General features: G+C 37.4%; 1 protein-coding gene across 11 annotated transcripts in view; it reads left to right on the forward strand.

Annotated features, from left to right (window-relative positions):
• Positions 1-27,702, forward strand: part of LOC135582627 (serine/threonine-protein kinase ATM-like) — a 67,924-nt gene that overhangs the window by 21,391 nt on the left and 18,831 nt on the right. For 10 of the 11 annotated variants that reach the window (XR_010487601.1, XR_010487602.1, XM_065112097.1 and 7 more), the window contains 32 exons: positions 2,144-2,281; positions 2,372-2,467; positions 2,547-2,734; positions 3,284-3,887; positions 3,979-4,047; positions 4,156-4,320; positions 5,770-5,895; positions 5,989-6,116; positions 8,531-8,687; positions 9,925-9,971; positions 10,058-10,121; positions 10,347-10,421; positions 10,993-11,112; positions 11,825-12,010; positions 16,533-16,654; positions 16,748-16,817; positions 16,889-17,016; positions 18,424-18,565; positions 18,656-18,796; positions 18,938-19,036; positions 19,119-19,165; positions 19,261-19,456; positions 19,563-19,784; positions 20,813-20,884; positions 21,034-21,103; positions 21,734-21,848; positions 21,964-22,087; positions 22,155-22,283; positions 23,433-23,531; positions 26,421-26,468; positions 26,957-27,061; positions 27,162-27,248. Coding sequence is in view for 9 of the 11 variants with exons in the window: in XM_065112097.1 (XP_064968169.1) it covers positions 2,144-2,281; positions 2,372-2,467; positions 2,547-2,734; positions 3,284-3,887; positions 3,979-4,047; positions 4,156-4,320; positions 5,770-5,895; positions 5,989-6,116; positions 8,531-8,687; positions 9,925-9,971; positions 10,058-10,121; positions 10,347-10,421; positions 10,993-11,112; positions 11,825-12,010; positions 16,533-16,654; positions 16,748-16,817; positions 16,889-17,016; positions 18,424-18,565; positions 18,656-18,796; positions 18,938-19,036; positions 19,119-19,165; positions 19,261-19,456; positions 19,563-19,784; positions 20,813-20,884; positions 21,034-21,103; positions 21,734-21,848; positions 21,964-22,087; positions 22,155-22,283; positions 23,433-23,531; positions 26,421-26,468; positions 26,957-27,061; positions 27,162-27,248 (4,179 nt within the window). In the remaining 2 variants the exon portion in view is untranslated. The remainder of the gene's footprint in view (positions 1-2,143; positions 2,282-2,371; positions 2,468-2,546; positions 2,735-3,283; positions 3,888-3,978; positions 4,048-4,155; positions 4,321-5,769; positions 5,896-5,988; positions 6,117-8,530; positions 8,688-9,924; positions 9,972-10,057; positions 10,122-10,346; positions 10,422-10,992; positions 11,113-11,824; positions 12,011-16,532; positions 16,655-16,747; positions 16,818-16,888; positions 17,017-18,423; positions 18,566-18,655; positions 18,797-18,937; positions 19,037-19,118; positions 19,166-19,260; positions 19,457-19,562; positions 19,785-20,812; positions 20,885-21,033; positions 21,104-21,733; positions 21,849-21,963; positions 22,088-22,154; positions 22,284-23,432; positions 23,532-26,420; positions 26,469-26,956; positions 27,062-27,161; positions 27,249-27,702) is intronic. The other variant, XM_065112100.1, reaches the window with a different exon arrangement.

Raw genomic sequence — 27,702 nt, forward strand, 5'->3', positions numbered from 1 at the left:
ATTCTGAACTGCTCGAACTAAGAGCAACAGCTTTGCCCTTTTCCGATCGGGGAGGGTGGATGGAAGCCGTCAAAGCATTGAGTGCCTGTTTCTGTGGGCACTCCCTTACCATGTGCGGTCCTCCGCACAAGAAGCATCCTCCAGGTTTTGAGGCTTTGCCTTTAGGGTTCGGCCCTTTGTGGGAGCTCTTCTTCTTTTGTTCGCCCCCGAGCTCCTTCCCTCGAGAATGTTTTGGAGGGCGATTGCTTGAAGATTGTTTCCTTCTCGCCGGGTCTTCAGAGGAAACAAAGTCGGTGAGCCTTTCTGCAGCTGCAATTGCCCCGACCACATCGGTAACATTCCTTCGATTCAGCTCTTGTTGAGCCCATGGTTTCAAACCATCAAGGAAGCTGAACAACTTGTCCTTCTCGGGCATGTCCTGTATGTCCAGCATTAGCGCAGAAAATTGCTTCACGTAGTCTCGGATGGTGGTACTTTGGCGGAGTTGTCTCAACTTCCTTCTTGCGACGAACTCTGTGTTCTCCGGTAGGAACTGAGTTCTCAACCACTTTGTAACCTCTCGCAGGTCCCGAAGGACCTGTAAAAGAGAAAGAAAGTTAGATCGAAAGAACGAGCAACGGACAAGTCCCGAAGTCTCGCAAAAAGGGAAGCTTTACAAGCAAATCGTCGAACACCTTGTGTGCACAAGAGAAAAGAGGGAGAGGGAGGAAAACAAGGCTTTCAAGGATGAACGAACAGCTGCAAGCCCACAAACAGCCGCTCACCTGGTCCCGGGCGCAAAACCAAGTTCCCGTAAAGGTCACGTGCGAACTTGCGAAAGAGTGTTCAACGCCCGGTATATAACCGAAGCCCCATCTAGCCATGTGCCACCCGGGGGGTTCCTGGGTGCTGAGATGGCTGACATTTTGGTGAGCGGAGGCAGCACTCCGCTCACCTCCCGCGGCACGCGAAAACGGAGCCGTTTTGGGCTGTTTTGGGGCTGTTTTGCTCGGTTCGGTGAGCGATCGCTTTTGCAACCCTGCAGCTTGTTCGAACTTACATATTTACAGCAAAATGACCCAAAACCATGAGAAAACATGCTGTCAAGCAGCTGTACATGCGGGTGTGAGCGACGAACGGTTCGTTGAACGGAGTTGTTGCGGGTGCGCGACGACTGTTCATGACAATTCGGTACTGCATACCATGATTAGAACAGTTTCATAGTTTTGCTTTTGTTTGATGACATTATTTATGTGATGATTGATGAATAGAAATTTGTGAAGTAAAATATGAATAAAATAGGATTGGTGATGGAACTTCCTGGCATTAGATCCCTGCAAAAGGAGCCACCGTCAGTATAGATAATTTGTAGATACACCTAGCTAAAGTCTTTAATATTTAGAGATCAGGAATTTACTTAGGGATCCATGTAAGCAGTACTAGATATAATGTCACTTCTGTATGTGTTGTGGCATTGGATATGTCAATTGGTCACCCTCCATTGCTTGGGCATGTCCTTGGTATAACATTATGGTATGTACCTTCATCCTACTTTATGTCGGTTGATAGACATCAACACTTTTATGACTAGAAATCTGTGTTAACATTTCTATCAGAAAAAAAAAATTCCCTAGAATGAGATCATGATGGTTTGAGGTGAAATATGGGTTAGAAAAACTTATGGGTTAGAAAAATATGGTGAAACTATGACGCCTTTGATGTTTTCCAGTGTGTGTTAAAAACCCTGTGAGAGACTTGACAAACAATCATGTGATTATGTGGCATGATGATTGAGGTGAAATAGGAGACTGAAGAAGTTGTATGATGATTTTGTGGTCACTTATGCATGCAACATTATTAAAAATGCATGGCTATTTTTTTTGTAACTTTGTTCTGCTATTTGATATGTTAAGATATAACTTCTATAGGTGTGAACCTTCTTATAGTAAATCTGATTTGTGTGCTATATATGTATATATATGTATATATATATATGCTTATACATTTATATGTACACACACACATATATGTATGTATATATATGTATGTATATATATTATGCTTGAATTCTGCTTCAAGTTCTTTGGCACTTGGTTTCCTATTTTGTTTCTCATTTCAAGGTCAAATATTTTCTGCAACTATAGTAACTTATCTTAAATTGCAGCAAGCTAGTTTTTGGAACGAGCAAATGGTTTCTCTTATTCCTGAAGCCATATTTGCTCTTTGTGCTGGTTGTGCAACTTTAGCACCTCTTTCTGGAGGCTTATCCATGTTTACAAGACCCAACAAAGATTGCAATAAGGTATTTTTTGCACTTGTCAATATATCGTATTGGGGCTTGTTTATGATTGATATTTTGTTTTTATTAATATAAGTAATTTGGCATTAGCAGCTGTTTCTGGTGAAGGATGAGCTGGAACACCCAGAGGAAGTTTTAGAATGTTCTGTGGAATCTTTAGCAGAAATAGAATCAGAATCTTCTACTGAGGTGCACCATTGCTTTGTTCATTTATTTTCTCAACTCAGTCTTTTGAAAGTATTTTAAACCCTTGATAATCATTTTTTAGGAGAAAACCAATTGGTGTAGTTGTGTACGCCTTCCCAAGCAGATTAGACGGCCATTGATACATGAATTTGAGGAACATATATCTGATTTTCTGACTTCGAAGGGGGAGTTTGGGGAAACGGTTCTTTCATTTTTTTTCTCTCTGTGTTCCCTTTTGTGCAATAGCATCTACTGCTCATTACTAGCAAGGTCAGCTGTTCCCTCTGAATACAGTATAGTCGCGTAGCTGTCTTTTCTTTATATTTTATTATTTCTTTTGAGTCATTGCTATTTTTGTTGTGTATTTTGCTCTTTAATTCTTGATCTGCTACTATTTCCGTTGCTTTTTTTTCTCTGACTATTTGGTTTACAGTTTATTGTTACCAATTGGCACTAAAGAATCATATTGGTGTTAGTGATGTTCTCAATCGTCAAATTTGTTGGCTTTTGTGCTCTTCCATTTTTATTTTCAAATATGAGAATTATGTTTTAGCACTGTAGGAGTTTCTTATTGGTAAGGTCATCACAGTCTATTAGTTCTTACTGATGTCTCTGATGTAGTCTGGCTGAGAAAAATATTGTGATCTAAGCATCATGTAGAGTTATAAGTTTAACCTAGGTTTTATGATAAATACTGTGGTTTGCCCTTGTGATGACTTCATCTGCTTCCTTAACTGTTTTAGTTGTTTTCTGGTAATTATCATAAGCATCTTATGCTTCCTTATGAAATCCTCGTTTAATGTGTTTCTCATTCTACAGGCTCAGCGAAGATAAGTTCTTAATCCTCCCTAAGGTGATTGATTTTCTGACAGAGATTTTGGACCATATTGTTTCAGTGATCGACGATAAGTGCAATGAAATGAGTTGTGATGGTTCTGTTAATTTAAGTTTCATTCTTGACTCTGCTGGCACCAATGCTTCGTCTCTTCGTAGCTTATTATCCTCACCACTGTTTAAGCTTAAGGATGGCGATGATTGCACTGATTGTGTCCCACTTGGTAGGATCACACAAGCTGTTGAGAAACTATTGGTGGCTTTTGCTAAGCTATTTGATGTGTTGTCAAAGTTTCCAACTGATCCGGTTTCTGATGCTGAGATTCAACAGCTACCTATATCTTCTGTGGATTCTCTGCAGGATTCTATGGCTGAATTTAATGTCAGAATTGTTGACATGGAGCTTGATGCTGATGAAAGTTTCGAAGATATGGATTCTGTGGCCATGAGTGGGGGGAGAAAGTTGATCACTTCACCTTTGTTGTGGAAGCTACACTTGGTTTCTATGATTTCAAGTTTTTCTTCAGTATTACCGTTCCGTACATGGGAAGTCTTGTTTGATTTAATGGGGAGAGAAAATGATTCTAAGGTAGCATCTGTTTATCCTAAGATGTCTGTTTCTATTTGTTCAATTAATTACGATTTTGGGATGTTAACTGACCATGTCTTTCTTATGATAGGTTTGTGAAAGTATTCTGTTTAATCTTTGCAAGTATTTTCCTGGTCCTGCTGGAAGATCATCTGCCTTGGTATGATAAAGGTCCTTGTTATTTCATGATGACAATTGGTTTTTGTACTTTTGTATTATAATCTGATCAAGTAAAAAAAGTTATTTTCTTATCTTAACTATCTTGCAGGTTATTATGATTGGTAAATTGACAGAAAATGATGGAAATCTAAAGTTCTTTTATGTAAATATTTTGACTTGCATCCGTGTTCTGTTGGGTTCTTTAAAGTCAATCTCTTCAACTGGAAATAATACCAAAGCTATACAATGCATGGATGAAAGGATGACCGATGAGGTATGATTATAAAAGTTAAAAACTGTGTGCTGTTACTTTGGCTGCATCCGTTTGAATAACGGTCAGACTGTAAAATCTTCAACTATGTTAATATGTTGTTTTGTGCTGTGTGGTCATCGATGTGTAGTTTGTGGTTTGACTTCATTTAGATTAATGATGCTAAATTTACTCAACTTACACTGGGTTGTTGAGGGTTGGATTGGGGCACCACCCGAAACGGTACAAAATGGGTGGCATGTACCCGTCCTCCTAACGGTCGGTATGCGGACCACTCTGTTTTGGGCAATTGCAAGATTATGCCTCTTGTATTGCCCGAGATGATCGGTTACCGATCGAACTCGTGTATCCCCCGTTTGCTTGACCTGATCGGTTGATTGTACTAGTCGTCTAGTCCAATCCATTCATACTTTAAAGCCCCTCCCTCCTCTTTCACTCCCCCTTACTCTTTCTCCCTCTGTTTCTCAGTCGCTTTCTCAATCTTTCTCTACTCTAACTTGGTTAAACTTCCTAATTGATGATTACTAAATCATGCTTTTCATTAGAGGGGTTCAAACTTGAGATTCAGTGAAAATTCTCTTTAATTAAAGTATTTATATTTTTTCTATGTTTTAGTGATCATTTGACATAATTAGATGCTTATTATTCTTATGTCGATAATAGTTAGTGGTGGTTAATGTATTTTTCTTAAGATTAGACTCAAATGGGACCATTATTTGGGCTGATTTGCCTAATCGCATGTTGTTAAGGTGAGTAGTGTCTTTCTCTTGAAGTTTTGGTACAACTAGGACCATTATCATACTCTTAGGCTAAAATTAAGTCAATTATGACTTACACTCTAGTACCAGCATAGCACGAGATGATGGTCCCTTAGTTGAGACTTGAGACATCTAACTTTGCTGCTGTTGTGACAATGGAAAGTGTCTAGACGGTTTTAGATCCTGAACCACATAATGGATGTGATTCCTGACGTGTATGATGGACATCCCTGCACTTGATCATACTGTGTAAACATTGCAGTATGTAGCATTGATTAATCAACCTTTTTGTTTCATGTTACACCATTGATACCAATCCCATAGGTTTTGAACATGTTGAGCCTTTTTTGGTTCTTGATTTTTCAAATTTGTTTTGCAATAATGGTCAAGATATACTTACCTAGTTAAATTATGTTAGTCTTGGAAAAGTTTACAGAGCACAGAAACTTTAAACAATTTCCTGTACCCATGTATCTGTGCTGGAATCTGATGCTTTCAGATACTCCCCCTTGTTTGTTTGATATTTGCTGTAATGAAAGTAAGGTGACTTCTGTCACTTGAAATACTTTGTTTTGACTTCATAAAAATATTTTTGTCTGCTGGCTGTTATGACTTCTGTTTTGTTCCATGTATAACTTACATTCTTGCATAATGGTTCTTGTTTTTGTTTATATGCTTGCAATGGTATTTGCAGAACTTAAGTACTCTCTGTAACACACTAAATAGAGTTGCTGAGTTTGGACTTCCTGATTGGTATGCTCGTATTGAGCTGATTAATTGCATTTGTTGTTCTGTTTTGCTGGAGCCTCAATCTGCCCAGGTGATTTCCTACATGTTTTATCATTTGTTGGTATTTAAAAATTCCTATATTTGTACTAGTGTCATGTTGCTGTTTTTGATGCATTGCTGTCAGGTTATGGTTGGAGGACTTCTAGTGATGCTTCAAGATCCCGATTATCGGGTTAGACTCTTTTTAGCAAGAAAAATTGGTCTCCTTTTTCATACATGGGATGGTCATAACGAGTTGTTCCATGATATTTGGTATGATTTTTATTCTACCTACTAATTGGAATAATGTATTGTTATTGAATTTAAAAGATAGATTACTCGATCAACTAGACCCTAAGATAGGCAATGAGAGGCACTTTGCTGCACCTTGCAAACAATACCAAATGGGGTGAAATTGCATTCCTTGGTTTTCCCGCTTTTTTTCTTTGACCAATTGTATCTGTCATCTAACTTTGGATGCTACACTGTATGTTAATTAAAAATTTATTTTTATTATATATTGTTATGAATTTTAATGTGTACAATTCAATTCATAAGTTTTTTTAAAATTTGTGTCCCTTCCCTATATTGCGTAATTTTTATGATACTTGGATGCTGCATTTTGTCTTTATTAATGTTTTTAAACTTGAACAATTGCTGGATGCATGCAATGCTCTTTAAGTATTGTCTGTTTTGTTTTAGTTTATCAAGTTGATATATTTTTGATTGAGTTCATTCCTATATGCAGTGATTTAAAAAGCGCTAGGCGCCAAAAGGCGCCAAGGTCCAAAAACGCCCGAGGCGCTAGGCGCTCGCCTGAGCGAAGCGAGGCGCTAAAATATAAAAATATAAAATATAATTATTTAAAATTTTAAATAAAAATATAAAAATATATAATATAATTAATAAATATAATCACATTAACAGTATAAATCTGCTGACGGAGAAACGAGGAAGCAGTGGCGGCAGCAGCGGCGGCGGTGAGCAGCGGCAGCAGCGGCGAGCGGCGGCAGCGGGAAAGGGAAAGGGAGCGGAAGGCGCGAGCAGCGGGAGGCCTCGAGGGAGGCGCGAGCAGCGGGAGGCCTCGAGGGAGGCGCGAGCAGCGGGAAGGCTCGCGGGAGGGCTCGCAGGAGGCGAGAGGGCTCGCGGGAGGCGCGAGCAGCGGGAGGCGTGAGCAGCGGGAGGGCTCGAGGGAGGCGCGAGTAGCGGGAGGGCTCGCAGGAGACGCGAGCAGCGAGAGGGCTCGCGGGAGGCGCGAGCAGCAGGAGGGCTAGCAGGAGGCGCGAGCAGCGAGAGGGCTCGCGGGAGGCACGAGCAGCGGGAAGGCTCGCGGGAGGCGCGAGCAGCGGGAGCAGCGACAGCGAGCGACGAGATCGCGATCGGGATCGGCAGCGGCAGCAGGTTAGGGTTGGGGTTATATCGGTTTAGTTGGTTCGATTGAACCAACTAACAACCGAACCAGAATCGAACCAGACCTAAAATTCTGGTTCGGTTTACCCAGGCGCTCGCCCGAAGCGCCCAGCGCCTGGGCTCGGGCGAGCGCCCAGGCGGCGCCTGATTGAAGCGCGCCGCCTGGGACATTAGCGAGGCGCTCGGGCCTCGCCTCGCCTCGCCCGAGCGCCTAGGCGAGCGCCCGAGCGCCTTTTGCAATCACTGCCTATATGTCACATCTTATATGGATCCTACTAATTCTTTTTGACTCTCCTCTGTTTCTTGCTTGCTCTCATGCTCCCACCTTTGAGAAGTATAGATCTTTCTTCTGCCCCTGTTTCCTTCTTGGGGATATCACCTCGGTACATAGTGTTTCCGTAGGAACTCTTGTCAAATTTATCTTCTATGGTTACTGCAATATATAACTGGGATACTGTGATTGTAATTATCAACATCTAAGGATAAACTAGGCATCAGGAATATTTTTTGATCATGACTTTCAGTTCAAATAGTAATCAAATTTGTTTATTTTGCTATTTTGTTTTTGTTTTTCTATTGTTTAAGAGTGAAAATTTGAGGAATTAGATACTAAAATTTTACTGCTGTAGGGTATATTTTTAGTTTTCAGGAGGAAATTAGCAGAAGAGAGACATTAAAAAGGAAAAGTGCCTACATCCAAAATATGAATACATCATTTACAGTTCTAGTCCAAATGATATTTTTTATATTTTAGCCAACTGTTGTTTCGGTTAGATGATAGGAGTTTTTCTGTACTGTTGTGTGCCTGGGATATGCCTAAGTGTCTTTTCTGTATGCTATTTCATGGGACATGCATATATGCAACCATTTTGTAGGTCTTTCCACTTGTTTGTGCAGCAATAATATGGTAGAACACCGTGCTTGCCTATGAAAGACATGAACTTGTCATGCTAAAAGAGAGCCAATCATATTAATTGCATTAGCTCAATGTGTTAAGTCTTAAGAAATATGACTCAACATAGTTGCATTTGTCTGAAAAATTACAGTTTCTAAACTGTGATTTATTGAATTATATTTGGAACTGCAAAATTAAAAGAATCTATGTTCTTTCAACTTGGAGTTTGTTGCACTGCATCTTTTCAGGAATTTAAGTTGTGTGCATATTTTTTAATTTGCATCCACTGTTAATATGCCGTTACTCTAGGCTTTTATATATGCCTTGCAGTCTTCCTAGTGACAATCATTCTGTTTCTTAGTTCTTTTTCTTGTTTTTTCAGTTTGAATTTTGGTTTCAAGATGGTGAGGGGTTCAAAAGACTTGAGGATAAAAGCTGAAGATATCATTGCTGCTGGTCCTCAGCCTGCTCTTGCTGTAGAAACTGCTCTTATTACCTTAGCACATCTTGCCTTTGCTAGTGAGGAAATAGAAATCGAGGTACTTGATGATGGAATTTGAATAATTTGTTTTTCATCTATTTTTTTTATCTTTTTAATCTTTTCTTATTATTTTGTTTTTTTGGCATTTAGATGTTCATAGATTTATATTATTGCGTCTGAGGCTCTTTTTTATGTGATGACTTTGGTGTTATTTTTGATTCTTGTTGGTAGTTCCCCCATATATTTCACCAAGTAATTCATTGCTTTTGCATTAGTACTTTGTTCAATATTGCTTTGTCAAATATGTAGTTGCTTGTCTTCAATAGTAAAAGATTCATGTGATTAAAAGATGAATGTGATGTTTGAGGATGAAATTTATATTTTTTTGAACCTGGGACATCTGTCTTATTATCTTAGCTATATTAGCTCTCTGTCGATGTCCTTTAACTAAAATCGGCCAGCCCAATCCTTATTAACTGGTATATACTGGTCTGACCAGAAAAAAAGGATTCAGGTTGAGCGATTTTTGATCTGGTCCAAAATGGAGGTTACTTCATGGTAATGCTACCAAACCAGGCATATTGTCCTGTTTTTTAACATTGGGTGGTAGGTCTACCTCCTGGTTTCCCTATATATTTATTTTTTTTAATTATTGATATCTTTCCCCTCCTCTGTCTCTTCTCCTTTTGTTCTCTTGTTGTCAATCCACCACCTTGCTGCCCCCTTCCTCCTGCTGGTTTGGTACATCTCCTCCTCTTCCTCCAGTCTCTTTTTCCTCCTTTTTGTTTTTCCAGTCTTCCTCTGCTTCCTTCACCTCCTCTTCCTCCCACTTTCTCTCTTTTCTCCTTCTTCCTCTTTGGTCCATGCAGGTCAGTACATTGGCATATTGTATGTTGGTATACTGGTATGTACTGGACCTTATACCAGTCGTTTACCTATATGCCATTTTAGGTAAAATAGTCCATCAACATAATCAGGTACTCATAGTAATGTGCTTGAATGTAATCATCATCAAACATGGTTGAAATGCCATAATCTTGAAGAACAATTAACAAAATAAGGAGAAATAATTGAATATGTTGCACACTGAGAATATTGATGGGTCTTGTGCTTTTTCCTATGGTGACATGCACATGTGTCCCTCATGTATGCATGTGTTTTCCAACAAGCATGTCATGGTCAGTTGAACCTGCTGACCATGATGTGATTAATTTGAAATTTTCAGCTGCCGACTTTTAAACTTTTTGGTTCTGTAAAACTTTTTTCCTGGCTTAGTATTCAAGGTGAATTTGCAGACTGTCTTCATGATATGTGTGATAGCTGCTATGGATCCGTCTCATAGGTACATAGTTTTTATACATGGTTTTTTTGCATACTTCACTTACTCTCTTCATGTAAATCTCCTTTCATTTCTGTGATTTCTGCCAGGGAACTGGTATATGCTCTTTTTGATAATTTATCAAGACGACTCCAGTATGCTTCTAGATGTGAGGTACTTCCTTCGTTATTGATTTACTGCATTACTTAATCAATAGTTACACATTTCTAAACTATAATAAAATAATTTGAGCATGTGAATTCTAAAAGTTGAGAAAAATATGAAGATACTTAATTCTAATAATTATCCCTGGTAGCATCAATGAACTTAGAACATGTGTTTTTCACTTATACAGCTTATATGATAATGCTAGCCAACACTTTATTGGTTTCTTTCCAGTACCTGGAGCAACTAATGGGATCAATTCTTGCTTCTTGGGTAGCTTGTGAAGTAAGCTTAGTGGCTCTAGTTGAGGTAAATTGTAAATCTCTTTGTACATTACTGCAACTTTGCCTGTACAATTGTCGTAGAAGTGCATGATGCTTGATGATTTTTTGTCATTATGGGAAGATTATTCTGTCATGCTACATTTTACATTTATTTGATGGACAGTCTCTCTTGCCTTGTCGGATACTGATGCATTATTAGTCACTGCACAGATTAGTTTGGTATGCCAATAACCATTGGTATAAATTGGAAAAAGAGAAGATGTAAAGGAACTTTTTTGGTTGTTTGTTTGGAATTTCTCAAAACCGAAGCATTCCTGTTTCTCTTATGCTCTATTGTGGCTGCATGCTTAACTTGCAACTTGTAAGTTCTAGGACCCTAATCACTACATGACAGTGTTCTTTTAGGTTTTTATGTTCTATGATTTCTCCTATAAAGTGTGTATATAGTTCTCTTTATTTTGTTGTTGAAGTTGGGCTTACACTATTTGTTTCTTGTTGCTTGGACTTGGTAAAATTTTTTTGTTTCCTCAATGGTCAATAAGCATGCTAGGAAATTTTTATATTTTACTATAACAATCTTAATTTTGACACTCCAGGTGCAAGATCTTTTTATTGGTAAATCAGATATAAAATGCTTCATGCAATACTGCTGTCCATGGTTGCTTCCTCCATTGATATTAAATGGAGATAATGCTGGTCTTGACTGGGTATCGAAGGTAAACTATCCAAATGTTTCTATGTATAAGTTCTGGATGGTGTTGCCACAACAAATTTTTTTTTTTTTTGTGTATCAATGAATTGTCATTGCTTCTAGTTTGGCTGACTGTGGCATTAACTCTGAATTGTTCATCTTTCTCTACCTGAAACAAGGGGTTTTAAAAACAATAGACATTTTCTTGTTCTTTCTGAAATTTTTATTGTTCAATGATATTCTTACTCTTATCAGAATTTAGGTTCTATCTTATCTGTTACAGGACTATCATATATTTGCTGTTACCACATCAGAACCTCATTTTTGTCCATGTTGGTAATTTATGCAACACTCACTGGTTCGTATGGTGGTTTATACTGCAACACATACTGGTTCCTGCTGTTATTAGTGAATTAATTCTACTGTTTATTCATTCGGCTGGAGCATAAGTAAACTGGGTCCATGTTATTGATTTTTGATGCAATCTATAACATTATTATTCTTGACCAATCCTACCAAGGTTTCTGAGCATTTTTCTCTTTTGTTATTAGTTTATATGCTTCATGCTGTTATTGTGAATCTTGCTGTTGCATGGTTGAAACCAGATCCACAATTCTGTATTCAGATGACCTGTTTGTACATCTTTAGCAAGTTGTAATCTTTAAAGAGACATCCCTAGTTTCTGCTTTTCGAAATTTAGGTAAGTTCCTTTTTTGTTTTTGTTCATCTTATTGCAGGTTTCTCTTCAGCCATTGTCTGTTCTTGTGCGGGAATACTTTGTGCCTATTTGTGCATTGTGCATTGCTGTTCATTGTAGTATGAGACCAAACAAGGAAATTGGTGGCATGGCCCTTAACAATTTAATCTTGCAATTTGCCAATATTTCTGAGCTTGAGCGAGATGAACTTATAAAGAAACACATGGTAAGTATTTTGATGCTGTCTGTTCTCATGGTACCAACGATATCTTTGTTCTGATGCAAGTGAATCTAGATTATGTACTTCTTTTAGTTACTTTCTCCAACACATGATTGACTCTGCCACCATTGATCTCATTGTTGCAATCATGATTCGTGAACGATTATCACTTGATTGTTTTTTATCTTTAGATATTAATGAGAACATTTAAATTTTATCATATATAGTTTCTAGGCTTGTTTGATCAACGATTTGTGTGGTTAGAGTTAATCCATCTTTGCTTTTTTGATCTGGTTACTGTTTGTTACTTTCAGTTAAATCTTATTTTCTGTGTTTTAAATATTATTCTGATGTAGTGAGATTTTAGTTGAATTAGGGATTATCTCAATTATGATGCAGTTTATTTCCTTAGTTGAAATAAAGTAGATTAAGTTGTTTTTAATTTTCTAGTTGATAGGGAGTACACTGTCAACTAATCATCATCCGATATGTAACTGTCACATGGTGTTTATGGTGAAAAGAGAAGACTAAGGTAGGCGGTTATGGGTTGCCCCCCCTTGTCGTCCACGTGGACGAGGTCAAGGGGAGGCGATCAGAGGCTGCCACCTAGTAGAATATTTTATGGAATATTTTGCCCTTCTATAACCAGGTTTAAAAGCTTGTTTTTAATATAATAAAATAGGGGTTTTTATCTTTTTTGACCACTCGCGTCAGCACTCATATACCTCAGGTTAATAACTTGAGCGTTGGTGAGATCTGGTCAGGAAGCCTCCCTTGACCTTGATTTTCATGCAGGTGGCACCTTGGGAGCTTAACATTTTCACCTCGGAAGCACCTCGGACAACCCTGCGCATACGAGTCCGGACCACGTTGGGCTGATCAAGATGTCAACGACTTCTTTTCTCAACGTTTTTGTGGTAGTCATAGGTGCTCTGCAAGCCAATTACGTGAGTGATGGCATGTGTGACATGACATACACTCTTTTTACTCATTATATTATTTGCCATTTTATCACTTTATATTGTTTGTTGCATGAATATATATTGTAATGTCCATGGATCTGTGTAATGAGAATCGGATCGTGATGAGATCACGATAATGAGACCAATTTGCCTTTAAACACAGACCCTAAATAATCCTGGTCATAGGTTACTCGAGAGGGACATCGGGATAACCGAACAGACTGGTGTATTATATACCAATTCATATGATAGAGGCTGCTAGTCTTATAGCTGCTCGTGTGGGGACACTAGGGATACAATGCAGGTGCTAATTAGAGAATGGGTTCACTGATTGATTCGTTTACGGAATGTTGGATGGTTGATAATGCCTTATTGTCAGATAGCGATTTCGTAGTCCTATTGGTGTATCTGGTCTTTAGACTTAAGACATCAAGGATGTCCTGTACGAGTACTTCACTCTTTAATATCGGACTTATAGGCCTAGAAGTTTCAGATCTAGTACAACCGGTCATCGGGAGTGGTAGTCAACTTTACGAGGGCTATTGAGTGTCGATAGAGGATCATCCGCTCTCGGTGTCATGAGAGGAATATTCTATGTGTTCTTATTCAGATAAATCTCTGGCCAAGGTCATTTGGATTGAGGGAGAAAAAGTTCTTCGGGAGAATCCGATTAGAGCAAGATTTGAGTAGAAACCGTATGAGCCTGACAGCATCATGCCCGGTATACGGTCTTTAGGGTGTTAGATGGATGAGAGACTATAGATATATGGTAACTCAGGATAGATAGGTCCATTGGATTGGATTCCCCTATATCGTTTAGGGATTGCGGTGTGGTAGCCTAGTACGTCCGTAGTCGATGAGTCGAGTGAATTCTTATAAAGAATAATTCATTGAGTTAGAAAGAGTTCTGACAGGTATGACTCACGACCAGCTCGAGATTGGGCCTAGAGGGTCACACACGTATAGTAGGTGTTGTGACGAGTAGAGGTTCAGATATGAGATATCCGCTAGAGCCTTTATTTTATAAGATATCAAATAAGACCACGAATTATTGTGACGTAATGCACGTTGGGTCAAGGGATTTGCAAATCAAGGATGGAGTACCTGGTCCGCGAGTGATCCAGTAGTTGTGTGGTCACCGAAGAACCATCGAGTTCATGGGAACTGACTCCCCTGACGAGGGGGATGTCGGAACTTCCTCCGCCCTCGGGCTGTCCAAGGATAGAGCATCAACCTCCTTGACCGTCCGACAGCCATGAGATCAGGAGGAGCTTGTGGGAGAAAGGAAAGATATCCCGACCTACGAAAGCAGAAGAGCATGATGCTAGAAGATCGAGGTGTTGCAAAGTTGAGGCGTCGGGATTATGAGGAACCCAGGAATCGACTCGCCTTGTAGAGAACCTGGGACCTATCCCTCCAAGGTATCCATCCCATTAGAACAACTCTCATTGTATCCTTCCTACTGGAAGTTTCGGAGACCATCATCCCCTTGGATTACTCCGCCTTGTTGAACAAACTATGCATTGTTCTACACCCGCAAATGCACTTGCTAGATTGGAACTCTTCGCCAATATGACTCTTGCTACACCCCTCAAGGTCTAATAACATGTTGAACTCGCTACACACTTCAGCCTCCTACGGAAGTATCCTTCTCATGCTGAAGAGAAAGTTTCAATGCAGCATGGTGCCAAGTTTTGGTCGCCTTGGGATGGCCATGAACATTCCATCGTCTGCATACAAGCCCTTGCATGAATATCGAATTCTTCGAGTTAGCAATTCCCTTCACCTCTGTGAGCTTTTGCACAACTCTTTCGATCGCTGAACAACCCATTCCACCTTGCATGGTCTCATCCTTTACCAAGCGCCTCACTTGTCTCGAGCACCATCAAGTATGGTTGCCACGTCGAGCCATAGCTCGAACTCAACCATCCCAACTTTTGTGAGCTATGTATTCTTCCCAGCTTGCTTGTCCTCGTGGTTGCCTCTTGTGCGAAGGGTTGGCCATTCCTCTGAATGCCAATCTCGGACGCTCGCTCCTTTGAGCGACTCCTTTTCCCTACATCTTCATGCCCGTTTTCCCAAACGGTCACGCGTGTTGGCTGCCTTCAATGCAGCCTCACTAGGTCCCCCACGTTTGCATGTCAAGTATTTCCATATGTGATTGTCCCACTCTGATACTATATGTCATGCACTTAGCTGGTTTTGCCTAAGTCGTGTGGCACCATTGCATGTCCGTCCGCAAAGGTCAACCTCTCTTAAACCTCTTATGGTTCCTTAGGACCTACAAAAGAGAAAACGAGTTAGAGAAAACATCTCACTCGGGATCCACAACCAATCATTTCAATAAACACTTTATAGTTAATGCAAATTACAAACAGACTTCACAAGCTCTGAACGGTTGGACAACAAAGGGTCCAAAATGGTCCACTACAGATCGAAATCCCCACAAGTGCCCACATTATACAACCTTTGTTTGTAAGCCTAAGGCGACCACCAAAACCAAAGAAAATGGGGCTACTAAGCCTACTATCAACCCTTTACGTGCTGTACAAAGCATAAACAAAATCGAAAGATACGGATATACATTAGCATTACATCAAACACCCTGTTTAGAGTTTTGACCATGACAACGTGGACAAGAGGCTAAGGGGAGGCTGTTGGAGGCAGTTAGAGGCTACCTTCCTACAAAATATTTTATGAAATATTCTACCCTTTTACGACGAGGTATAAAGGCTTGTCTTCAAGATAATGAAATGTGGGTTTTTACCTTCTTTGAGTGCTCGCAGCACTCATATACCTTGGGTTACTAACTTAGGCGTCGGAGGGATCGGGTCGTGTAATCTCTCCTGACCTCAATCTTCGTGCAGACGACATCTCGGGAGCTCAATGTTTTCGCCTTGGAGGCACCTTGGACAACCCCGTGCATAAGGGCCCGGACCACATTGGGTTGGTTAGGACATCAACAACTTCTTCCCTTAACACTTGTGATATTGGAACTGAAATGCACAGTAACAGTTTGAGGATTAGAAGTTATTTTTATAGACTTGTTTCATTGGTGCATTATTCTTAGTGTTAGTTTACTTTACAAATATTTTTCCTAGTGTTCTCCATTGGAGGTCCTTTTCAACTGGAATTGGGGAAAGCATACTTTGTGGTATCACCTAATTTTTATTTAGAATATATGATGTGCCTGATATAAATACTTTTATCATAAAAGGTCATTTTGATGTTAGGTCATAAGATGGCCTACATCAAACCCAATGAGAGCTGGCTGGTTTAGTGCATTCTAGTTGATTTGAAAGCTCCAGAAGAAGAAAAAGGACTTCAAAATCTACTGATTTTTGTCGGTTAAGTTGATTGCATTGCATTACATATTGTACTACATTGCATACATATTATATTACATTGCATTACATATCATATCACTACAAATGCTGGTCTATGCACTGTACATTCAATCAAAAGATGTCTTTTCACCCCAGGAATTTCTTATTCCAAGAGTTTAGAAAAAAAGTTAATTCAAATTTATTCGATCAAGTTTATGTACCTTTTTTTTCTTTTTTCAGGTGTCAATTGTCAGCTTCCTTTTGTCACTTTCATCCTGCTCAGTTGATCCAGAATTGCCATTCTTTACAAAGGATACTGTGGTTCTTGCAGTGCAAACAGTTGTTGATGGTTTTCTGGAGATGTATAATTATTTAGGCTTTTCCTTTTGTTTACTCTTCCTTCATTTGTCTACTTCATAAGGCTTGTTATTTTAATTTCCCTTTGTCATTTTCAGGGATGATCATCCCATTACTGTTGGTATTATTGACAAAATTAACATTTTCCGTGCCGATAGAATTTTCATGGTAATTTTATTTTGACATATGCTTTTGTGTTTTTTCTGAAGTATGATATAATTTGTTTTTCTTTTATGCAGTTTTTATTGGAGATGCATTACAAGATAAGTGCTGCTGTTCATTCTCGGCATATTTGTCATCGATTAACTGCAGTTGAGGTCCTTACTCATATCATAGGGCCTAGGGTTACTAATCCTAGCAGTTCCTAGTAAGTATTTTAATTTCCAATCTTCAACATCTAAGTGCCTCTTGCGTTTGACATTTATCCTTCTGTTATTTTATGTTCTAATAGAGAGAAATTTTCAGTGCCTAATAATGTTTGCATGTTGACTAAGAATATAGTACCTCAAATTTTATTGGTATCATGATTTTTTTAATATTTCAGTGTTTTTCTTTCGGTTAACTTTTGGTTTTTTTTTTGGTACCAATGTTGAATCAGTTTTCTCTGTAATATGTTTTTTAATTTATTTAAATGCGTTCATGTCCTTTTTGGTTTTTAATGTTATTGTCCAGATTGAGGAAGATAGGATTGAAAATCTGTAGAAAAATCTTTTTGATATAGCTACATGTTGCATCTTGTTGCATTTGTTAATGTGATGACATGCTTTGGATATGTTTTACTCCCTGTTATGTGCAACATTTTCTACAATTTGTATTTCATTGGTCAATCCTATGGACTTGCTTGGAATCGGGGATGTCCTGGGTTTTGCACATTGTTTTCAACTCAATGCATGGTCCTTTTGTACTTATTTCCAGTCGTGAGACATATGAATGTTAATACATCATCATGACAATGATATATAAGGCAAGGTTTAAAATCTTGGTGTACTGCCAATATCAGTTGATGTTGGATCAAGAACCAACATTTAGTATTGGGATGTGGTTCTTGGATGACTTGATTTTATCCAATTTGTGGATAATCCGTGGCTCATTCTGTTGATTTTTGGCAGATCTTATGATATCATAGAGAAGCCTAGCACTAAGATATTCTGTATGGTGTACACTGGTTCTAACTGCCTCACTAAAATTTTGATGATATGTGATTGCTTGGTAAGTTATAACTCATTCAAGTAGGTCCGTCTCGAGGTCATTTTAAAGTGTACACTGGTTCTGCTCAAAACTTTATATCTGCCATGTTCGTGGAATATGTAATTATCCATGAAATTTCACTTGTATTTCAATACTCTATCTATATCTAGTGTCATAATATACTATACAATTTTTGCAAACTCAATTTTTACATGGGAAAATTAGTTGTTGTTAATTTTTACAATTCCGAGGAGTTTAACAGTTGTTATTGTTCGTAATTTCCTACCTATTAGGATAGTACCTTTTGTTTTTAGCATATCCAATCTACATGTTGGCTCTGAAATTTGTGCATGAAATACAAAATGGAAAATGAATAGAGGTACATATTGTCCCTGGAAAAAGACATGCTTATTGTTCTTTAGGAGAAAAGGTTAGATCTAGGGTCAGTTGTGAAGCCTCAAGCTTTGACTAAGGTGTGTTTGGTTTCATTGCTTGTGTTTGGACTTATACACTTGTTATTTTCTGGAGTTATATCATCGTCTGCTATGACTTTTGGAGATGATCAATTTTTAGCCTTTTTTTTCAGCTATATTATCAATATTGTTGGGCAGTTAATTGGAAGTCAACCCCTGCAAGAACAGTGTTGTGTTATCCTTTCCACATTACTGAAGGCATTTAAAGCTAAACCAACCAAAGATGTGTACAATGTGCTTGGTGAAGAGCTTCAGGTGGTTATTTTCTTTAGATTTCTCTTTTAATAATGCCCTCTTAGCACTTTAATTGTGCCTTCTTAGCATTTTCATTTTTTTTTCTTGCAGTTTTTGGTTTCAAAATTGGTAGCCTGTTGCATTCCTTCTGAATCTCAGAATGTAAAAGCAGTTCCTCCTCCACCAGCTGTGATATCTTTACTTCATGAGCTGACTGTTGATGCTGACCCATTACTTCTAGGCTACATCAGAGTATGTAAATTAATTTTATTATTTTCCACATGAATTTTGTATTTATTGCTCTTGTCAGATCAATGTCTAATTTTATATGGTTCCTGAGAAATTATTATGTACTCATTTGAAAACCACCTTGTAAATGTCATTGCTTTGTAGGAGTTGGAACCATTCCCTGAGGTTGATTGCTTGAAGAAAATACGGCTGTTTCATAATGACCTCTGCAAGACATATTCTGCAAGGGATCATTTTTTGAAGGCAATTATTTTCCTTTATTATTCTTGTTCCATCTTTTAATTGTCATATTGGCTTACTCTATATGATCTATATGTTTTTCTAGTTTGCAAAGAGAGCTTATTACCTTCCAAAGGGCCTACTTTTATGGAGGTACAGACTTTCACTACTGATAAACTGTTTCTGTGTCCTTCTATTCTAGTTTAAATTGTATCTAAATTTATAAGCTTTGTGATATGTTGCTTTAGTCTCCGAAACCTGCATAAAAGGTTGCTCGCTGGTGAAATTATTGAGAAAAGGCCAAATGATATGGAAAAATTATGTGAGAGAACCTGCTGGAATGATAATCCAGATGTTGTCAGTGCTGTTTGGGTGCTTGTTGACTTGTGTAGCTCAAATGAGGCAAGCACTATGAGTGGACTGCTTGCTGATTTCATTTCTCGGGTTAGTGATGATTTATACCTTTCACGTTTAAGGTTCTCCGAAGTCATCTGTGTCTTTAGTGTATTTTCTGTTAAGTTTTTCTTTTATCATTTAATTTTGGATGCAGGCTGGAATAGGTGATCCTTGTCGTGTTGTTTTCCATTTGCCAAATGGTTCAAGTCAAAATCATACTTTTCTGTCATCAAACCTTGTTTGCCTGAAGGCAAATAGGTCATATTCCAATATGGAGGACTCAGATGAGTTTTTGGTTTATCTTTTGAGATTGTTGAAGAAATTTCTAGCAGATGATTCTGTCGAGACTGTGGACATAACTTCACGAACATTGAGGGTAAGCTTGTGAAGTTTTCATAAGTAATTTCTGACATTGATGTGTCCAATAATCTTTTTGTTATGTTGCTTTGGCATGCTTGATTTTTGCTGTAATTTGCATCAATTTTAGAGCTTATTTTGCTTTATGGTATGCATAGCGAATTTGAATATTGATCTAGTAACATGTCAGACTGGTACAGTATTGCTTTACCTGATGGTATACCAATTGGCACAGCTTGATATCATTGAATAAAATAATAAAAAATAATATAAACTGATATTTATTTACATTGAGCTATACATTCCTTTACTGTTACTTGGCCGGACTGAGAGATGCTAGTTGGCATGTACCAATCCAACGGATATATGATGCCTTGATGCAATGTTTCAAGTGCCTGTTGGATCAAAAGTATTAGTCAATATTTAGTGGTCTGACCAAGATTGATATTGGATCATATAGGTTAATATGGATTGATACAATATCTTTTTTTGTTCTTTTCTGGTGAACTAGAGTGTAACATGTTAGAGTGCTACACGGGATACTGGTACCATATTGTTCCCATTGAATGGTTAAACCATGTACAAATTCTTAGAATCCAGTCAACAAATTATGATCAGAATACTCTTAGAAACCTCAATTGTTCTTTGATAAATTATTGTGGAACAATGGCATTAATTTCACAGAGGTTTTGTAATTAAGCCAATCACTATAGTGTTCACTTGAGGAATTTCACATCACTGAGCAACTTTTTTTTTAAAAAGGTATAACTAAAATTATAGTCAATGAGAGAAAAACAGAAAAAATTTTGCATGGAATTTATCAATTGCTATGAACATGACGTAAGCCTTCAATTTTTAGTTAAGAAGCTTCTTGCATTTCATACCAACCTATTTTCTTTTCCATTGCATTTACTTTATACTTCAGTTGAAATTAAATCTCGTGTGACATCTGTTTGAGCAACTGTTGTCACCATGAGGTGATTATTCCTCTTCCACCGTGCTATAAGATATTGTCAGCTAAGTTTATATTTTTATCTGTGCAACCAGGGTATTCTTTCAACTGAAAAGGGCTACACTGCATTGTTATCTCTTGATCCTTATGAGAAGTCTCTAATTGCGGTAATTCTAGTTTTAACAACCCAAATATATTGGTCTACTTATAACTCTTTGATATCAATTTATTATTCTTAATACGTATTCATTTAATTGTTTGATCAAATTGGTATTCTTTATAATGCTTGCTTATGCCTTTCATTTTTCTTGTGCAGGTTCACTCTAAGGGTGTTAATCTCGAACTTGTAGAAAGGGTACTCTTAGATTTGGGAAAAAATTGTCATGGTAATTTGGGAGTTTTTTTTTTATTTGACTTGCCTCCTATTTATTCAGAAAATTGATTTTATAGAACCTTATTTGATGGAAAACTAAAATCACCTTTCACTAGTAGTGTGATAATTTCCCTTGATAATTTCTAACCTCCATACATCAATATGATATATTTGAATACTTCCATGGACTTATGATATTCATGGACTTTTTGTTTGAGAATGATACTGTATGCTGCTTTAAGTAATTGATAGATTAATTTGATGTTGTTTATGAAATACGTGCACAGATGCAATCATCGGACCTTTCTTATTTTAGCTATCATTTTTATAAAGGTAGTGGTTTCACTTGTAGCAATTATTTGCTAGTTTAATCAACATCCACTTGGCTTCTTCAGATCTTAGCAATGCAAACCATCAAGTAATATATCCTTGATCACTTCATGTCCCTATTTCTTCAAGAATTATATTGTCTCTATTTCTTAAAAAAAATGACTTTAATTTCATATCTTGGGTAGACCATATGATAAAGTTTACTGTCTAATTAAATACTTTGTTCTAAATCTAGATGTATTAAATGTGGTGTCATTTCAATAATTGATTAATGAGATCCTCATATAAATCATTCTTTTGGTCTGTTCAACAGAGATAGTTTCATTGGAAGATTCTTCTTTGTGGAGGACGGACAATAAAACTTACAAAATGTGGGTCTGCTCACTGGTGCACTCGTTCATTCATCATTGTGATGATGTAATTTTAAGGTATGTATTTGTTGACTTCATTATTATAATCTTTTTAATGTTGTATGAAGTTCATTATCTAATTTTTACTGTTATTTAAAATTTTAATAAAATATATTTTACTTGCAATTTGTAGATTGTGCCAAAATTTAGTGTTACTAAAAGATGAGATTGCCGAGCTTTTGTTTCCAAATGTCTTGGTGAACCTAGCGCGAAGTGTCCATTCAGATGTTCTACTTTGTGATATAATCTCAGCAAAGGTATGAAATTTTTTTTGTTGGGAAGTTTTCTTGATATGGGTATTCACAGTATACTTCTGTTTTGCAGGTTGAGGAGAACATCTTTTGTGAATCCAATGGATTGGTTAAGTCAATTCAAATTATGCTAGATGCATTAAATAAACTTCGATCTGTTTATGTTAGTGAAATAGCTGGTTCTCTGTCAACTCCAGTGAAGGTATGGATGCAATGATATATAAGAACTTTATTAGGGCAAATGAAGTGATGTTCTCTAGATTTTTATTATATATAAGGTTTAAATTGGACCATTTTAAGAGGGGTATCCTTTGGCAATGACAAGGTTTCTCCATTGTGACTAGGGTAACCAATATCTGATGTATAGCTTGATTCCAGTATATACTGTTCATTTTTAATTTTTTAAATCATGTTAAATGATATTAGGAGGTGCAGGTCGGTATACTGTCAATTGTGATACCAATCAACTTGCAGTTTAATAGGTCACTGAAGCTGGTATTGGATCAGTACATTAATCATTATCAGTATTTGGTGCCCCTGTCAAGTCCTAATTTCTTATTGTATCAAAAATTTAAATCCTTATTGTTGTTCTTATCCACATTTATATATTTTGGGGGCCTGGATTAAGTGGAATTCCAACTACATGATTAAGAGATCTAATTGTTGCTTGCCTAAAGTAGTCCAACAACATGAACATTTTGAGTACCTACTGCTTGCCTAATGCAGTCCAACAAATTGCACATTAAAGCCAATATTTTCTATATGTTTTTGTACACATTCTAGGCTGATGCTACAATCTTTGGATAAATTAAAAGAAAAAAGTTTACAGATTGACTGGTTTTGCAATCGTTTTCTTTTTAATTTACACAGACATTCAGACGTTTACTTGCTTAAATGGTTTTTTAGCTGTTAATGGTACAGTGTGTTTTTGGAATGCTCAGATTCTTGAACTCTAAGAAATTAGAAGCAATTGTATGAACCAGAATATCTTAAAGGCAACTAAACTAATCAAGGTATGTAATACCGTACTGTACCGTACCGTACCGATATTTCGAGGTTGGCTCGGTATGGTACAGTACCGGCGTACCGAGCGGTACACCAGGGCGTACCGAGCAGTTTTATATGTTTTCTTTCTCACTGTAGCATTGTAGTACTGCTACAGTATAATACTGTAGCACTGTACCGGTACTGAGCAGTTCGCGTACCGGTGTGTCATCGGACCGGTACATACCGCCCGTACTGGGCGATACCATTCGGTATTGCATACCAGGAAACTAATATATACCTCTATCTTTTTGAATATAATTAAGATAAGAAGATAAACCAACTAAAGATTCTTATGATTTTACAGCATGGCAGACCCTCAAGTGGTGGAAAAACCCGTGGCATATCAGAAATATCAAAATATCGTTCTCCAAATGTTTCTTTGTCAATGTCTTCATGGAAAAAGGTGATCCATTTTTAGAAAAAAAATGCTTTTTGCTGACTCCCTTTTCCATATATTAAAGATTTAGTTGCATTTGTATTTGGTTTTTGGTTATGTAATATTTCTTCCACATGTATGCTTCGAATACCATTTATTAAATATATATTTTAGTTTAAAATAGACATATTATATTTCAACTCTTTAAATTCATTGTCTTGTTGAAATAATATGCTTTCGGTAGAAGGTAATAGAAGAAATTTTAGATCAATATAGCATCTAACTTTTAAGGTTTTCAACTTTGGATATTGGACTTGTGTCGGTCAATGTATTGACACACTTTGTTGGGATAGAGTGAGAGGGTGGGGAAAAAGGAAGAAGAAAAAGAGGGGGGCGGGGGGTGGTGGGAGGGATGCACCGAAGATCAAGGGCAGCAGGGCAGTTGACAACATATAGAAGATGCTCGGAAGTCGCAAGCCCTAGTGCATAAAGCGATCTGGTGTTCTAAGAATTAGACTTTGGGAATTTGAAGTCGTGACTTACGAGATCTTACCAAGATCTTCAAACATTTGGAAGGATCATATTGACTTCGAGAATTTGCTCTTTAACTATAGTTGAGGTTTAATGTGGATTATGCCTCATCTTTGACTTCCAATTTTATTTTATTGAGTTTTACAAATGAAAAGTATGAGAACCAAACATTGTGCTAATTACATGAGCATGTAACAAAGTAAACGATGCCTTTGAAAATAAAGGCCTACAAGTTTTTTATTCATATTTTCCTCAAGGTAGTTCAGTACTAAATTGGTAAGTGTTGTAAAAGTAAAACACTTGTGTAATTGGTCTTAATGCAACATCAAGGGTGTTCATCGAGTGGTTTACATTTTCTTGATGGATAAGAAAATTGTTTAGTGAAATATCTAATTGTTTTTCTTGGGAAAATTGAAGTATTTGAAAGGATTGTAAACTTATTGAACTAAGATGTAAGGATTTTTTTTTTTGGGTTTTGAACTTCAGTCTTCTATAGCTTCCAATCATCATTGGTTCGGTCAAATGCTGGCATCGATCGACTGACCAAGCACAAGTATTGAATTTTTTAGCTTGTAACTGGTACATATTTCATTCATATTTATTTTTTTGTTATCTTTAGGTTGATACACTGCCTAACATATTGGTAACATGCCGGTCTGAAAGGTTACTAAAACCAATATCAAACCTGTATTTAAATGCTTGGTATTGCTCTACATCAAGGAACTGTCTTGTCCTTGTCCTGTACCAGCCCATACTGGGCAGTATAGGTCCTGTACCGGATGATACAACTCTTGTACTAGGCATACTATCTTTACCCTGGTCCACATGCAGCAGGTTGTCGGACCTGTAAATACTGACTATATAGAACTGGAACGGGCAGTATTACAAACCTTGCTTGTAAGCTGCTGCTTTCTCCTAAGCTTTTCTTGCTCATACTGAAGCTTGCACGGTAGCAACTTGGAATGCAGTTTCAGGTATTGGGCTTGTAACACTTCTTGGTCAGACCAGTTAGGTTCATGGCATGCCAGTATGCAATTTCCTGCTGGTGTGCAGTAAGGAGAGAGTGAGAGAGAGAGGAGAAGTATTGGTCCAGCAGTTGGTGGTAGCTGCTTCTGAGTCTTGCATATGCGACGCATGAGAAAACCTAAACGTATTGTAATTTATCTCTCTCTCTCTCTCTCTCTCTCTCTCTCTCTCTCTCTCTCTATATATATATATATATATATATATATATATATATATATATAAAACCAGATCGAACCCCCAGAAGTAGGTTGCTCGCATTTTGATTCATGTCTGAACTGATTAATACTGACCAATTTGGTGCGTCAGCCATGCATGAGAAACCCTAAGTGCAGTATAGACCGGATACGAACCCCAAATGGGAGGTGGTCCACATCTTGGTTCATGCCCAAATTCATAAATATCGGCCAATTTGAACCGGTTTTGGTGAAAATTCAAGTGATTCTATTTATATTCCTAATCTTCCTCCATTTTGAGAAAGATGCTCATCATTGTTGAATTGCAAGCCCTATGATCATGACTTTTTATGCATTATCTTTCATGCATTATGTGATTGTTATCCTTGCAAGGATTTAGATGCAAATTTGCAAACAAATTAGAGAACCAAAAATACTCTATACTTGCTGCTCAGTCTGTTGATTACTGATCTTCATGTGGAAACTGCCATTTTAACTACTCGATGATCATGATAATGATGAGGTTGCTTTGGCATATATTGATTGCTTTTGTAGACTGGTGCTATAACCACATTGCTTCAACTGTAGTCTTTCCTGCTTGTACCTTAATAGTGTAGTTTAATGTTCTTCACATATTCCTACTTGTTGTCGCTTATAAGTTAAACACGACTGTAGGTGCTTAAGGTGCACTATATTTGGAATTGGAAACTAGTACAAGTAATATGAATAAAGAGGTATAAATTTGTTCTTCTGAATGATGTAAGGGGCTCTATGTTAAATCTCATGCTTCAATTTCTTGTTCCCACTCTTTCATTAGCTGAATTACCAAGTCAACTTATCATGTGCTAGGATGTAGTGAACCATGCTGTAGTATCAATATCAAGCATTGTTTGCATGTGGCATTTCAAGTGTTAAATTCTGGCCTTTAATCCAGACTAATGTCAGTTAAGCATGCAGCACAAGCCAACTAGTCATTACACGAGCTTACCTCTGTGCCACACTGGCATAATAATAACTTTCAGTACACTATGAATCAATAGTTAAATCCTTTGCACAAATGTTGATATTCACATTATGTCAACCTAGCTTATTATCAATTTTTGTCATTTTTTCTCATCCTATACTTTTCATGACACCAATTGTTTTCTCATCTTATATTATCCATGCTAACAAGTAAATTGTGTAGGTGTACTGGCTTTCAATCGACTATCTTATGGTTGCTAAAGCAGCAATTGTAAGTATCTCTTTTTACTCCTGTTATGCATGTATAAGGCTTGCACAATAAGCAGAAGATTTAAAAGCAAAAGCCCAAAAGTTTGTTTAATAAGTGAAGTTTGTACAGACGCACATATTCATGACATTAGTGTAAGCTCAAATTGAGGATAGGGGATAACAACTTATGATTGGTTAGGTCATATGCATATACATATTTATCTGCATACACATGCATGCATTTACATGTATATGTCTGTGTATAAACCCACATCACCCACCTGTAATGTTGCTACTTCAAACCCTTTTAGTGCTATGTGATATTGGCTGAGGATGCTTAATTTTTGGTGATTATATTTAAATAGATAGACTTATCAGAGTTGCAATAATAACAAGCCACAATCTCCATGGGCTTATTTATGTCTGTTGTTTTGTAAAATTTGCTTTTGCTTTTTCAAATTATCAGGTATTCTGCTTTATCTAACTTACTTCCCTTTTTCCATTTTGCAGCGTTGTGGATCATACTTCACGGCAGTTATGTATGTCGAGCATTGGTGTGAAGAACACTTTAATGGTCTTCAATTAGGATGTCCTGATTTCTCACAACTAGAATTGGTTAGTTTTTACTGTAGAAGTTCTTAATTTCATAGGATGTTCCTTTTATCCCTATTGAAATTCATATCATGGTGAATTTTCTTTTTGTATGCGGTTGCAGTTGCCTTCACATATCGACCTACTTATGGCTGCATACACACAGATTAATGAGCCTGATAGTATATATGGAATCATCCAATCAAATCAGGTCAGTATTCATGCTAAAGTGAGTCATGTATGTTTTATATCCTGTTAGTAGGATATCTCTTTATGTCTATCTATCTCTCTCTCCCCTCCGTCCATCAGTGATTATGAAACAGTTGTCATTGGTGAAGATGAATTGGTAAGTCTGTATCGAAATTTCTGTGATGCGTCAGTATCGTACATTTCTTGCACATTGGTGTTCAAAATCTTTCTCCAGATGATACCATGAAACATGGAGCCCTGTTGTTAAATAAGGCCAAAAGTTGTGATGTTTACCATGGGCATGGGCTAGTCATAAACTGATGCTAGTGCTGATATATTTTCATTCTCGAGGAGATTCAAGGAAAAAGCAAGCTTTTCAGGATTAAGGGTAGCAGGTGTGTGTATGTATATGTGTATATATATATGCATGTATACACATATCTTTTGTAAAACAAAAAACACTTGTTGAAGTCTAT

This window comes from Musa acuminata, chromosome BXJ2-6, assembly GCF_036884655.1.
Source record: "Musa acuminata AAA Group cultivar baxijiao chromosome BXJ2-6, Cavendish_Baxijiao_AAA, whole genome shotgun sequence".
NCBI lineage: Eukaryota > Viridiplantae > Streptophyta > Magnoliopsida > Zingiberales > Musaceae > Musa > Musa acuminata.